The sequence below is a fragment of the Rhamphochromis sp. 'chilingali' genome (genome assembly GCF_963969265.1).
Source record: "Rhamphochromis sp. 'chilingali' genome assembly, chromosome: 11".
Classification (NCBI taxonomy): Eukaryota; Metazoa; Chordata; class Actinopteri; order Cichliformes; family Cichlidae; genus Rhamphochromis; species Rhamphochromis sp. 'chilingali'.
The window spans coordinates 36378197-36392710 of record NC_137938.1 but is presented as its reverse complement, the minus strand read 5'-3'; the positions used below and the strand labels follow the sequence as shown (position 1 = coordinate 36392710).

At 42.8% G+C, this 14514-nt stretch overlaps 1 protein-coding gene across 1 annotated transcript; it reads right to left on the bottom strand.

Moving 5' to 3' along the window:
- Nucleotides 1-489: 489 nt before the first annotated feature.
- Nucleotides 490-14514, bottom strand: rab11al (RAB11a, member RAS oncogene family, like). The gene is made up of 5 exons (XM_080897098.1): nucleotides 14241-14514; nucleotides 9073-9268; nucleotides 7068-7261; nucleotides 5478-5558; nucleotides 490-2206 (listed from the first exon to the last, which is right to left on the bottom strand). Exons 1-5 carry the CDS (start codon nucleotides 14278-14280, stop codon nucleotides 2067-2069), a joined length of 651 nt encoding a protein of 216 aa, XP_080753224.1. The 5' UTR covers nucleotides 14281-14514; the 3' UTR covers nucleotides 490-2066.

Sequence of the window (14514 nt, the reverse complement as noted above, 5' to 3'; positions counted from 1 at the left end):
ACGGGAGTTCTCAATTGTCACATTTTAATTTCAGCGATCAGAGGAACGTGTCATTCTAGAGCACTGTGCAAATGTCGTATTAAATTAGAGCGTACATTAAGGATTAGGTTACTAAAATATAGCCCTGTCAATGTATCTGCACAAAGCAATCACACAGTAGCTAAAATCATAATAATGTATACTTTATTGATCCCTGTGGGGAAATTTCTCTCTGCATTTAACCCAGTCACTCTGAAGCAGTGGGCAGCCATTGGGTGCCCGGGGAGCAGTGTGTGGGGACGGTACCTTGCTCAGGGGTACCTCAGGGTAGATGTTCGGTGGATTCGAACCCCTGACCTTCTGATTCATGGGGCCACCACTCTACCTACAGAGCTATCCCGGCCTACATGACTCACTCAATGAATTCTGCCTTTCTGTCAATAAAGAAGCCAGCTGCTTCAACCTGTCCGTGTTTAACAAAATCCCGAGAAGACACGAGAAGACAAAGGCTATAAGAAATGAGATTTATTTATACATATGCAGTCCAAATATACATATTAGAATAAATGTTTTAAAAGCCCTAACCTAACACCACCCAGTTTAAGACCTGTGAATTCAACAGAAGTCTGTGTTGATGTGGAAACACATCAGCAGGATAAACACCATCTGTGTCCATAACCTTTGGATTTAATCAAGCCCCTCCAAACGCTACCGTCCTTTCTCCCTTTTCTCATCTATTAAACTATTAGATACTAACAAACCCAATCCTGACTCCCGATACAACCCCCCGCCCCACCCTTCCACAGGAAATAAAGACGAGTGAAAGTGAGGGCAGACCTCGGGGAGATCCCAGAAGGCAGAGTCCTGTTCCAGTTACATACAGTGTACAGGGAGAGATGGAAAGGAGTAGGTGAGCAGGCAGTGGAGGATTTCATTTACAGTAAAACAAGCCATCTCGGGTACATCAGAGACCAAGGGAGCAGGGCAGGGCTGAGTGCCCTCACTACCTCATCCCCTGAAATATTATCCAGCCATCTATCCTAGCTAGCAGGCAGCGGTAGCACAGGGCTGTCCGTGCATTTAAAACCAATTCCTTGATCTCTCCCTCTCCACGGGTTCAGGGCAGGGGTGAAATGGTCACGGGCAGAGCCAGTGCCGTGTGAGGAAGTTAACCCGTCCACTAGCGACGCAGCTATCCCATCTCATTTAGAGTTAACGCTTAGCAAAGCTTGGAGCATGACTCATCTGTGGAGTACAAAGTGTGCACAGAGCAGGAAAGCCTTCCAAACAAAGATCAAAAGCAATCAAAAAAGAAATTGCATGTCAGTGTTGGGAAGGGATGTTATTGCTCTGAGAGGCCTGGTGGAACACAACCAAATTCCAGCGTGTGCACTTAGGAAAAACGGCCTGAGCCCCTTGCCCCTATATCAGTGAGGGAGCATTACCCTTAAACATACACAAATAGGATTGTAGGCAAAAGCATTAAAAAAACAAAACATATATAAAACGAGCGAGCTCCCCTTGCTATGAAGAAATCAGAGTGAAAACTATAAACCAACTAAACCCTTTGGCCAAACAAGACATCAATCTAGTGTTCAATAAATATTAGAAGGGGACATTCTTTTCAGAAGAATCTACATTTTGCAAAAATGGGAAGGACAGTGGTTACAATTCAGTCTCTTGGAAGAGGATTTTTACAGCCCAATATCCCGCTAGAGTGAAACTGAATGGAACCATTTACTAGCTTGTAAAATAGAGCTTTCAAAGGAAGGACACGAAAGGAACCTTAATAATTTTTTTTTCTTAGATTGCAAATCAATTCTGATCATGTGCGTCTTTAATGAACAGTGCAAATCACCCGTTTTCTTTCCATCAACACCAATCCTCCCTCAGAAAACGTCCCGCTTGCTTATTTAAACTTCACCATCCCCTCCTCTTCACTGTATCAAACAGACAAATCAGACCCAAGTGTCCTCGTGTGACTCTCTACCTGTCTCCATTTTCCCTGTCCATCTGCCTGTCTTTCCTATCTGGCTGTTTCCCCCATTTGCCTGGAGGTGAAGGAGGAGGAGGTCAGCGGGAAAGTCTCAGTTAGACTGGCAGCAAGCGCCCTTGTTGGATGAGTTTTGGGTGGGCTCAACGGTGATGGGCACTACGTTGGAGGCTGGTGAGAAGTCTGAGTCGCTGCGTCCTGACATCTGCCTCTGTGACACGATGTTGTAGATGGCTGTGATGGGAGAGAGAGAGCGAGAGGGAGTAAGTTACGTGTAGATGCCTATAAATCCAGCCAACAGTGGGACATATTGTGATAAGGACAAGCAGCATGGCAAACTGAACAACAACTGCTCTATCCAGACTCCTGGCAGCACTGACGGATTCTTTCCATCCTAAACTGGCATCGTTATGTCATGTGGCAGAATCAAGTCTCAATTTAGGCATTCCCCAAAGCTGCAAGATGCAATACATTTTATATTAAAATTGCAAGAACTGTGATCTGCTCCTCTGATCCTGCATGCTCATGCTGAGAAGCAGAGAATGCAACCAAGTTTCACAGGCGATACACAAGAAGCGTTCCAACACACAGCGAGCATCGGTTCTTCTCCTCATCCATCTGCTTCTACTACACTTCAAAACAGGGCTGTGAGAGTAATCAGATTTTAATTTCAGTTACTAACTTTATGTGTTTAAGTTAACAGATAATTGATTCAGATTTTTTTTGTCTGCGTGGGTTCTCTCCAGGTTTCCATCTTCCCTCCCACAGTCCGAAGACATGCAGGTAGTGGGGTTAGGTTAAGAGGTGAATCTAATTTGTTCATAAGTGTGAATGTGAGTGTGAATGGTTGCTAGTCTTCCTGTGTTAGCCCTGTGACAGACTGGTAACTTGTCCAGAGTGCGCCCCACCTCTCGCCTCACGGCTGGGATAGGCTCTAGGCCTCCCAGCGACTCTGAATCGGATAAGGGGAAGATGATGGATGAATAGTTTAAACTAGAAATGTTTTGGGGGGGCAGGTTTCCTAAAGAGCAGTAACAAATCTTTATAGCAGTTCATTTATCCTTTTAAAGGCTCAAGTGGTTTAGTGGTCACCTCATCTTCCTGGTTTTAAACCTTCCTACCACCCAGACCCTTTCTTTGTTGCGTTTATTTGTTCTTCTTGTAGCTAATGTGTATGTTAGCTAGGGTAATCGGCCACAGGTGTGGATGTGGGTGTGAGTGGTTTTCTTGTCACTGCATGAGTGTGAAGGACTAGTGAACTGTCTTTCACCCCGTGACAGCTGGGTTAGGCCGTTTTCATGCTTGTCTCGTGACGATTTTCACGTCATATCCTGTGTTGTGAGGCACAATCTTTGTGGCGCGCCTCTACAATGGTGCAGGTTTTTACCATTATTTTAATGATACTCCTGCAGAGAAGCTCAGAGACACACTGACACACAGAGGGAGATTTTGCAACTCTTTGGAAACCTGAGTTTGTAAAAAGAACTTTGCAAAAAAACATTGTCCTCTTTATCAGCGTGTGTGATGCGATACTGTCTGAGACGCGACGCCTATCGTTTAGGAGGGAGCGGCTTCTTGTGCCTTAACGTGGGTACACATGGCTGAATCTTTGTGACGATGGCACAGCAACGAGTGAAGTGACCACTGCAGAGGGTATATTGGCACCTTTAGGCTCCAGGGCCAAAAACCTAAATAAGCCGTTAAGAAAAGGCCTCATTTTGGTGTGTCCTTCCTAAACGCTCACTTTGTTCATCGTGAACCAATATGATGGAAGGGAATGTTTGGACAAAAAGATCCTTCTTAAAGAAGTTAATGTTGTTTGGCTGAGTGGTCTTTCAGTCTGGTTTCCGTATGTGAAGCTATGGAGAGATCATTAATGGTTGCAGCTTTCTTTGTCTGATTATCGAGGGTTTTTAATGTGGTCCACTTTCACCAGTGTGGAACTCCGGTGTTGGTCGGCTGCTGGCTCTCCCCATGTGCGCGGATCATGGAGGCAGAGGACCAGAAGGGAGTGGGCCTTGCAAGTTTGGATCCAACTTCCTACAGGATTCACCTCCCATTTTTCCCCCCCATACATTTGAATTAAAGTATACACAGGCTATATAATAGGCTCTACATAGTTTGTTAGCACGTGGGCCTCTTGTCCCATTGGTACCCACAGATATCTCTCTACAGAGGCTGCAAGGGAACAGTGAGTGCTCTTACAACACGGGCTTAGTCAAAACTTACTCCCTACCAGATAACCCCCATATCACGTCCCCCTCATTTTCATTTCCAAGGAAAACTCGTGCAAAAAGTCCCATGCTTTTAAAGTTCAATGAATGTAAGACATTTGTTTAATTTATGAATCACTGTGTTGAATAATCACAATAACAATTATTGACCAAAAGCATCATAGTTATGGTTTCTGAACACAATCAATCAAGCCTACGTGAAAATATTTCAACCAAACATTGACTTGGATGTCACTGGAGTGGTCAGGACTTGTGCAAACACCTCTGGCTTGCTGTTGCATACTCCCTCTTTAACTAAACTGCACCCAGATGTGGAACAAAATGGTCCTGAAATAAAAACTGCCTATGAAGCAAGAACATTTAAAGCAAAGCAAGGCTCGGCGCTCTGATGTGACGTGTCAGGTGGCAAAAACACAACTGATTACTACGAACCATACACAGCCCCAGCTGCAGTGCATATACACATGATGACCCAAGAACTATCCTCTGCTACATGAGCGATGACTTCTTTGCTCCAGTGGGTCTAAACTTCAGTTCTTACTAGCTTGCTGATGCACGGTTACTCTTCTCTCTTAATGAGCCAGTTACCAATGTTACCTAAATGGGGCTTGTTGGTTTGAAGTTTACGTGAACTAGAAATTACTGATAAAGCGGAAGAAAGGCTCAAACTGCCTGAGCAGAGTAAGAATACAAACTGGAAGAGGCGCATACGTGCAGGCTGATAGCCCTTGGGGCAATTCAAGTGGAAGCACCACTCACTGTTGGATTGTCCCTTTAGGCACTCCAGGGGTTGACTGAGTCACAACAATTGCTGTTTTTCTCCATGTTATCCAATCTTACACTTGTTAGTGTGGCCATATGCCTCCTAGGGAAACGGCTCATAGACATTCACTTAGGGAAACATTTGCGAACCCACATCACATTTTCTTTCTTGAACAAGTTGTAGATGCATCTGGTAAGGCGCATTTGTGACATCTCTCAAAACCGACTGGTCTTTCAGTGTAGCAATTATTCCTGTTTTTGACCTTAAAAAATGATCAAGGTGGTATTTCTGCACACAGGCATGGATGCCGAGGACTGATTAGATGGATTTTGCTGCCATCTAGTGGCAAAGGTAAGGTATTGTTAGATAAACTCAAAGACGAGAATATTTACGTATTCTCGTATATTGCATACAAAACCTTTTATTAAACGGTGCTTCTCTTAAGTACCAGAACACATTTTGATATGAGGTAAATGCAGTAGAAAATATCCACAAACGTGACACTCACCTGTGAGGATCGTCTGGAAAGCCAGCTCCACATTAGACGAGTCTAACGCTGACGTTTCCAGGAAAGACAAGCCGTGCTTCTCTGGAAAACAAACATGTACAAAAGACCAATTAGTGTTAAAGGCCAACACCATTCTAGCTTCAACATCGTCACTGAGCTGAGGTTTATTTTACTGGGACTGATTTTTTCCCCTGCATTATGTGCTCACTACAGGGCCTCTGCAGTTCTTTCAGCCACTTCCTGTTTGACGGCTCACGTCGTAGTTTGATGTTTTTGATTAAATTTATTAGTTGACGAATATTAATTAACTATTTTGATAACCGTTTATCCAACATTTGGTGATACATAGAATATGTCAGATAAATTCTGTAACTGTAATCCAGCTCGTCTATGACACAAATCTGTTTTCTGTGCGTGAGCACACGGTACATTCAGTCCTTTCCAAGTCTTCTTCCAGTTTTCCTTCCAGTTAAGAACAGAGCACTGACTGTTAAAACTCTCACAGCAACAATCACACTCTTTACGTGACTACAGACAGGAACAGGATTAGTGTCTTCAGTGAAAGCAGCAACACAGGTTAAAAAAAAAAATTCATCAAGTTCAAGTTCAGAAGTAAAGAAACCTCCAGCTGCTGAAAACCAATCAGCATGTCAAAAGCAAACAGAAGCCTTTACATTTTCAGTGTTAACAAATCCTTTTTGTGTTCTTTCATTAAAGTACTTAAACACATCCAAGTAAAAGAATTTACAGCATCAGAAGCATTGCAGACATGGGCAAAAACAAACGTGTGCACTGAAAGGCAGAGCGGGTTTAAAAAAAAAAGAAAAAAAAGAAAACACAAACAGTGTAAACAGAACTGAAATAAAACCTTTGACAGATGTAAACATATTAACCGTCAGGAACACAGACGGCATGTTGAAAAGTACTTAAGGACCCAATTAAAGCAGCTAGAGATCACTTCATCCCATGCATTCATTATCGCAGCTTTAACCTGATAATAATCTAATGAGGCCGTGTCCTAGAACCTCACAAATCAATACAGCACACATGCTCTGTGCACACAAGGTGTAGCATTTCCCCACACAAACACTTCACTAGTGCAGCCTGCCATTTATTAATGACCTCCTAGAAATACTGGAAATTTATTTTTAGCAGCATTATTCAATTACTAGTGGACAAACCTCTCACTCTTATTTTGAAAGTGCAGACACCTGAAGAGACATAGCTCACTGACCAGATGACTGTTGGAAGTGATGGATATCATTGAGCTGCTTTCTGAGTAAAGTGCCAACAATGCAGATTCTCCTCAACTTTACATTAGAAAAAATATATTTAAACCCTGCTACAAAACACTTTTACCCCCTATGGACAGTCCCCTTCATAACAACTATATGATGGGGGAACTTAGGTGGAGTTACCACCTAGACTGACAGGTGTCCTGACACATGGAGCTGAAGCTGATCTGCATCTGTGAACATCCTGTGGATTTCAGCTGGTTCTCGTGTTTTAAGTATCCTGGAAAATATTTACAGATGACTTCTGCAAACAGAATCTGGGAGAAACACTGCAGCGCTGTTACAGTTACGTTACCTGCAAAGGCCTTGGCCTCGTCCGTGGGCACCGCTCTCAGGTGGCGAAGATCGCTCTTGTTACCCACTAGCATGATAACTATGTTACTGTCTGCGTGGTCCTGCAGCTCCTTCAGCCAGCGCTCTGCGTTTTCGTACGTCAGGTGCTTGGCAATGTCATAAACCAACAGAGCTCCGACGGCTCCACGGTAGTACCTGGACAACGTGAGATCAGACAAACAAGTTAGAAACTCAGGACGCGACTCGCTGTCGCAGCAGCCTGTAGCTATCAGGATTCACTGTGTGTGTCACACTGACTCAGCCAGCTCTGAACAAAGAAATAAGCTGTGAAGCTACAGCGACTGCACACAAAGCCCATAATGCAAATGAGCACTGACTTCTTGTTTTAAAAGACTCAGTGCGCTCGATTCCTCACAGCCTGTGGGGTCTTCACAAAGTTCATGCTGGTAAAGAGCGCAGCATCAAGGAAGATAACTTTAAAAAACCCCACTAGGAACAGAGATGACGAGCTACAGGCTTCCTGTCTGAAGGCAAACAAAGGTACATTTTGGAGTTTTAATTACTTCTGATAATCACTTTCTAGCCATTTTAAAATTGAGAAACGGACTAAACAGAATTCATGGATGGCCCTGATAACACACTCGTAATGCAGTCCAGTGTCATGCAGCTGTAGATGATGGTTTCGAGAAAAAAAGTTCAGTCACAAGTTAAAACTTTTAACGTTTGTATTCTAGAGCCCAGCCCTGCATTTCTAATGAGGCAAGAAACACTCTTGTCACCATCTCTTTACGAATGTTCAGGATTTTGAGAATGTTATTAAAAAAAAGAAAAAAAGTGGGGCACTAAAGTTAAACCTACTTACTCACCACTTTACTTTATATATTTGGGTTCAATGTCCTTCCATGGGCTCAACCGCTGCTATATTCTTATTTAAAAGGCTATTCTTGATCTGCTCCCGTCTCTCTTACTCCCCTACAGCCATCAAAGTATGAGAAGTTGTGATGTTTGGTCCCAAGAATTATTCACTCTGTCTTTACAGACTTTGAGCTCTGTAGCTTGTAATTTAGAGAAAAGAAAAAAAAACTGAAAGTAGCAGTAAAATTAAATAAATCTTAGGGAACTACTACAGATTCGGTGCATCACGCTTTCTTGTGCACATGCATTTGTGTGTGCACTCATGTGTATAATCTCTTTGTCTGACTTTGTGCGTCTAGGACACACCCTGCATCAAACCCAAAATATTAAGGCACACCTGTAGTAACATCTGCCCAAAATAGCCTTCACATCACCTGACATGCTCTCAGATTATCATAACACAAAAGCACTTTTTAAAGCCAAGTTGCAGCATCTGGACAAAGCATGAACATGCGATTGTTTCTGGACTGCTGCAGTTATTCAGCGAGGTTTTCCACACTCCTGTACCGCGCACCTCGTCTCTGTCGCCTTCTCAGATACTTCAAATCTCCTAAATGGTTTTCTGCTTCTGATTCAGATCCAACGCTCTTAAATTAGACAAGTTTCCCTCAGAAGAGCCGCTTTGTTTCCCAGTGCCTATTTAGGTTCCTACTATTCAGCAACTGGTAAGCAAAAATCATTGTTCAAGGGTATAAGATTCTGCCTCTGTATGGGAAACAAGTGCATACACAGTACCAATAAAATAAATCAACCCTTCAGTTATAATGTTTTGTGCAGTTGTTTATTGCAATAATAAACTGCAGGTGTCACAAAATGCTACAGCACATTTAGACTCGTCTCAGGACACACCCTTTGGGAGACACTGGTCTAAGTAACCACTTGATTAGACAGAGACACTTGCTGTGAAGAGATCATGTTTTCCTAGTTAAAAGGAAGGAAACATTTAAAAAAGCCTTTTTCTTTCCTGTGCCACTTAATTCTATATGATTCTTCTAACTGATGCATGTGGACCTGTGTGTGTACAGGTAAAAAGAAAAAGGTTTTTACTTGTGTGAAGTGTGCATCTCTGCATGTGTGTGTGATGAACTCACGCTGAAGTGATAGCCCGGTATCGCTCCTGTCCAGCTGTGTCCCAAATCTGAGCCTTTACGGTCTTTCCCTCTACTTGGATGCTACGTGTGGCAAACTCCACACCAATGGTGCTCTTGCTCTCCAGGTTGAACTCATTTCGGGTGAAGCGGGACAGCAGGTTACTCTTCCCTACGCCCGAATCTCCAATCAGCACCACTGCAGGGAAATAAAGAACAAGAGGAACAGTCAGCAGAGTCACAACGTGTACTGTTAAGTCTGCCTGCAGGGGGTTGTTTGTGCTCGTCTTAATGCTACAGTAAAAAAATGCATAAGGAAAATAAACTACACTACTCTATAAGTGGATATTAGGTGGGCGTGTTTTAGCACCACAGCTCACTTTACAGCTGCAGCTGGAAAAGCAAAAGTTCAGAAGGCCAACAGTCCATTATGCCATAAAGACGTTAAACTGAACAAGATGGAGTGATTCTTTTTCATTTCTTAATTACATTTGATCCTCATTTCTGTTAGATGGCCTTCCTCGCCAGTGACGCACATGTGTGGCTCCCAGGCAAAGCACAGCAGAAACTCAGGGGACTCCCACTGAGTACACAAAATATCAGAACCACCTGCTCTTTTCAGGAAATACACGCAGGCTGAGCACAGAAATCCAGGTGAAACCGCTGACGTGCACTCATCAAATACACGTCAGGCACAGCAGCATTAGACTGAAGGGCAGAAGAACACTTTTAAACATACAGAGCTGAAACATGCGTTACAGCACACATGTGTAGCATTCACTGCATCAGTAAGCTGTCCCGATCGTCTTTAATAGTATTATTGCAAAGTAAACGTTTAGACATAAGAGATGTAGAACAAATTTTGGTGGCTGGTGCATCCTAAATAGATGAACAAGAAGATGAGTACATAACAACAGAAGTTAAACTGACAATTACAACACATAACAAAAGCAAAGAAATGAGCCACTTAAGACAAGAAAGTAGGTTTTCTGTCCTTTACCTTCCCCTCTGTGTCTCTGAGCCTTGAAGACGGTGCAATAATATCCCAAATAAACTAATGGACACAGCGTGAACACTACAAAACCCAAACATTGACAAATCAAATCTGTGCCAAACAATCAGAATGAAAACGTGAAGAAAGAGACCTCTTCACTGAGCCACTACAAAACTTATGACTGAAAATATGAAAATCTTCATACTAATATACAAGATAAGATCAGAGTCAAAGGAAACATTTACGATATATGATTTGATGTTTCAATTTCATGGCTCTGTTTCTTTTTAAAGGTAAAGTGTATTTTTGGCGAATGGCTTCTTGAGGCCCACCTGCAGTACCTTCACTGCCCGTACGTTGGGAATCGCTGCTCAAGTCAAACATTATAAACTACAGTTAAAGCAAAACTGTCAACAGTTGAACCTAAAGAGTTAAATCTTAAAGTCAGCTGAACACCTTTCCAACATTCATTCATCTCCTCTTGTCTTTTTCAAGGTGAAGCTGAAAGTGAAGCTTTCCTCCGTGTCTGTGCTGTAGAGGTGAAAGCAGAGACGGGAGCGCTTGCAGATGATCTATCAGAATTTCCCACAGTGGTCCTTTCTCACATGCCGCACACATCAGTAGACAGTAGGGTGTGCAGAAGGCACCACACATGATGCTGACTTGCTATATGATAACTGCACCACAGTATCTGCTCTACTACTCGCACATCTGAGACTTTGTACTAGCGAGCTGGCAGGTTATAGAGTGGTTAATGTCAGATCTAGCACATTCTTATGCATCGGTCTCTGGTGATATCTAGAAAAGTTCAGAAGTGGTGCAGTGCAGGTGTGAAAACTGCTTTTAACTTCAATGTCTCGTTGGAGAAAATTAGGAACTGAAAACAAGCGAGTCTCAGGTGGAGTCTTAATGATGTGTTTACACCAAACAAGAACACGAACGGAGGCAAACCAACAAAAGTTTAAAAAAAATGCTTCATGCTGCACAGGAAAGACAAAAAAATTATCAAAATTGTAGCAGATGTTGGTGAAAAGTGAAAGTCTACTGTAACTCCACTCCAGCTACTGGCAGTACTCTCCTCCTCCTCTTGTTGGCTGTTACGGGTAAATATTTGATCGTCTCCAAAAACCCTCCAGTGACTGTACTTGTGTGAATAACACAAGGCTTCATGTTTGGTGTGAACACACCATTCGGGACACCCTCTCTGTGACATCATGAAGATTGAAGAGTGTTAAAAACAAAAACAAAAAAAACTGAGAAACTGAGCGTTTTGAAGCCCGAGTCTTTGGCTCACAAGGATTACTGACTTACAGTTTTCAGACACGTGACAGAAAATAAAGAAAAGCATATTAGATCAACTTTCCCACTAAACAGGGTTTCATTTATACTTAAAAAAAAGTGGAACCAGGATGTTTGTTTGTTTGTCACTTCCACATTTGTCAGGTGCGTCACTCTGTCAAAAGGAACCTACCACCCCAGCTCGCCACTCCTACTCTTAGGTAACAGGAACTTGTTTGGAAAGTTCAAACTGCAATAACCAATCAACCGCTGCATCTGCACTCGCATTTAAGCAATGCTGTTCTTTCAAAAATGAAACCGTGTATTCAAGTTTTACCAGCACGTGACAGGCAGAAGTAGAAACAGCTCCATGTTTTCCTGCCTGAGTTAGATACTCGGGAATAATGACAATTTCAGAAGTACACAAGGACTATGCATCAGAACAGTGCGGGCATCCAAATAAAAAAAAATTAAAAAAAAGATGACGGTGTTACTCCATTTTGTCTTGCACAAAGGATCTTGGGCGGAGGACAAGAAATCATTATGCAACCTTTTCAAGGCCTCTCTCTGCTAACAGACAGGTAATTCCATGGCTGCGTTACACACCCATTCACTCACCTATTGTTGAGCTCAAATTCCTCCAAAAAAAGATATGACAGCCGTCTATTATACTGTACAATCCTGCACCCAGTACATGTGGGAGTGAAGAACGAAGCTAAAATAATACTGAGAACCCGAGTCTGTCTGTTCAGAGACATTAATGAATGTAATGATATCCCTTCGAGCGCCAATACACAGAATAAAATGACTATTATTAGGATTGCCAGGCTTGTTCTTGCCATAAAATGATAGTATTAAAAATACTTTTCTTTTTTGTTGTTGTTGTATTTTTTTTTTTAAACAGAAGTTAATTTATTGTTTTTAAATGCCTGGAAATATGAAAGAAAGGCCTACATTTATGATAACAGACCCCAAACTTAACCTTACATAAGTGAACTAGTCCTGCTTAGATTATCATACACGAAGTTAATGTAGTGTTTAATGCTGAAGGCCAGCAGGATAATTGCTTTTTTCATCAGTATTTTTAAGAAATCAGTGGATGAGATAAGAAAAAGAGAGAATACATATGAAACGTGAACATGAGGTGAAGATGTGAAGTAGCACGAGGTGCAAAGAAAACCCCAGAATTCAGACTCATACGTGTCAAAATGTCTGTGAAAGGATGAGGTGCAGCAGGACAGCAGGACGACTTCCTGTGCCGATGTCTCCGTCAGTATGACAATGCTCATGTGACTCACTGCGAGCTCACCCAACCTGACTCACGCTGTCCAGCAGCAAGGTGCAACAGGAGCTTGTAAGGGGAAGAAGAAAAGAAAGCAGTGCAGTAAAAACCCTTCCCTGGTTTAAGTGGCGGCTGATAAACTTATCAGTGTTCCCACACTGCTGCTCATTATTCAGATAAATTTGGTCACCAAAAACCACGGCTACTCTGAGGAGGGTGAGTGAGCCCGCAAGTCTTTGCTTCCTCGTCCTTGACGAGGAGTTTCTCTGAGGCCCACTCGTGCAGGTATTTCCAGTTCGACAACACGTGCATGGTTGGTCTTCTATATTTAAATAAGCCTGCGAGTGCGTCGTTTATCACGGGCGATGACAAGACAACTTTAAACAATTGGTTCCAGTTACAATGCATTTGGCACTTTGGTGACACGATCTACGAAAGTGTATAAGCTTACAGTTTTATAAGCTGCGAGTACTTTTAACTCTTCACGCCTTTTAACAGCTCTGCTGGCATTTAAAGCAAGAAATCAAATCTAAAAATGTGACATTTTGCTTTGTATGATGTGCCAGCAAACATGAACGTTTGTCCCATCCTCAAGTATCAATGTTTGTATTGATTTCTTTGTTACGGCCTTGGTGCCTTTCAGGCAGACAACTTCTAAGGTTATTTAATTTGAAGAAATATATGTTTAAAATCCTATGAACAGCAGCATAAGCACACATGCAGGAAGTGAAGGCCATGCCAATAAAACAGGGGTCATATTTCCTCCTCTTCCTAGAGGTTGGCGGACATTTTGTGCCAATATATACACATATATATGAAAATAAGGATGTGTTGTTAATCTGTTTTTAATCAAGTCTGTCAGACATCTGCAGAGCAGTGACATACACTTTAAATATTATCTGTACACCTGCAGGAAATACAGGATCAGCATTTCCTGCTCATCCTTGGTGGGGTGGGTAGACATTTTGTTCCAATATACAAAACTAAATTGTACTCTTTGAAAATGAAACTGTCTTGTCTGTGTCAGTCATGTCCTCTGTGCCTAATTAAGGCTTTCAGAAGTCGGACAGAGCAAAACAAATACAACAAATTAAGCAAAGACTTGTAATTTCAAGGTATCCAGGGAGGAACCAGAGCATATTAGCAACTTTTAGTGATCACAGAAAGGGTGTGATTGTCACAGAAAGCGGTTTGGTGAGATTTTCCGAAACTTTGTGTACATTCAGACTCAAGTATTCAGCCCTGACTCTAAGAGACCTCCGAGCCACATCGTACGATCCCCCTGTTGACCAACGCCGCATCCCAAGACGATTGCATCATAGGCCTGCAAGATGATGACTCCCCGGCAGATGCTGCTTAACGCCATACATGAGAGCTCTGAGCTGCCTCCCATTCTTCCAATACCACGGCTACGAGTGAGGCTATAAGCCCACTTCATAACTTGGGTTATAACTAAAAGCACTCGAAGTTACAGGTCGATTCAGGTGCCGTCGAGTCGACGTGTGGCTTGCGTCTCCTTTCACCTTGTTGTTAGGCACGCCGCTCGGCATCAAATGACAGCCGCTCACAGGTGACGCGAAAACAGAGCCAGGAGGCTACAGGTTAGCGGCCGCTTACCTTTGAAGAGGTAGTCATACTCGTCTTCTCTGTTGGTCATAGTGTCTCCTCTGCTGTTTTACTCGAAGTCGAACAAACTTCTGGCGTATTCACTTTTACTTCGACAGCGACCCAGCACCCGCTCACGACTCCGACCTCGCGCGACCAGCGATTAGTTGTCACTCCGACGACAGCGAGGCTCGATTCGTGTCACACATGAATAGCTGCGAGCACAACTCCGAGCTCGGAAAGTTTCGCCTCCTCTTCCTCACTCTCTGTCACTTGCCATAACCGA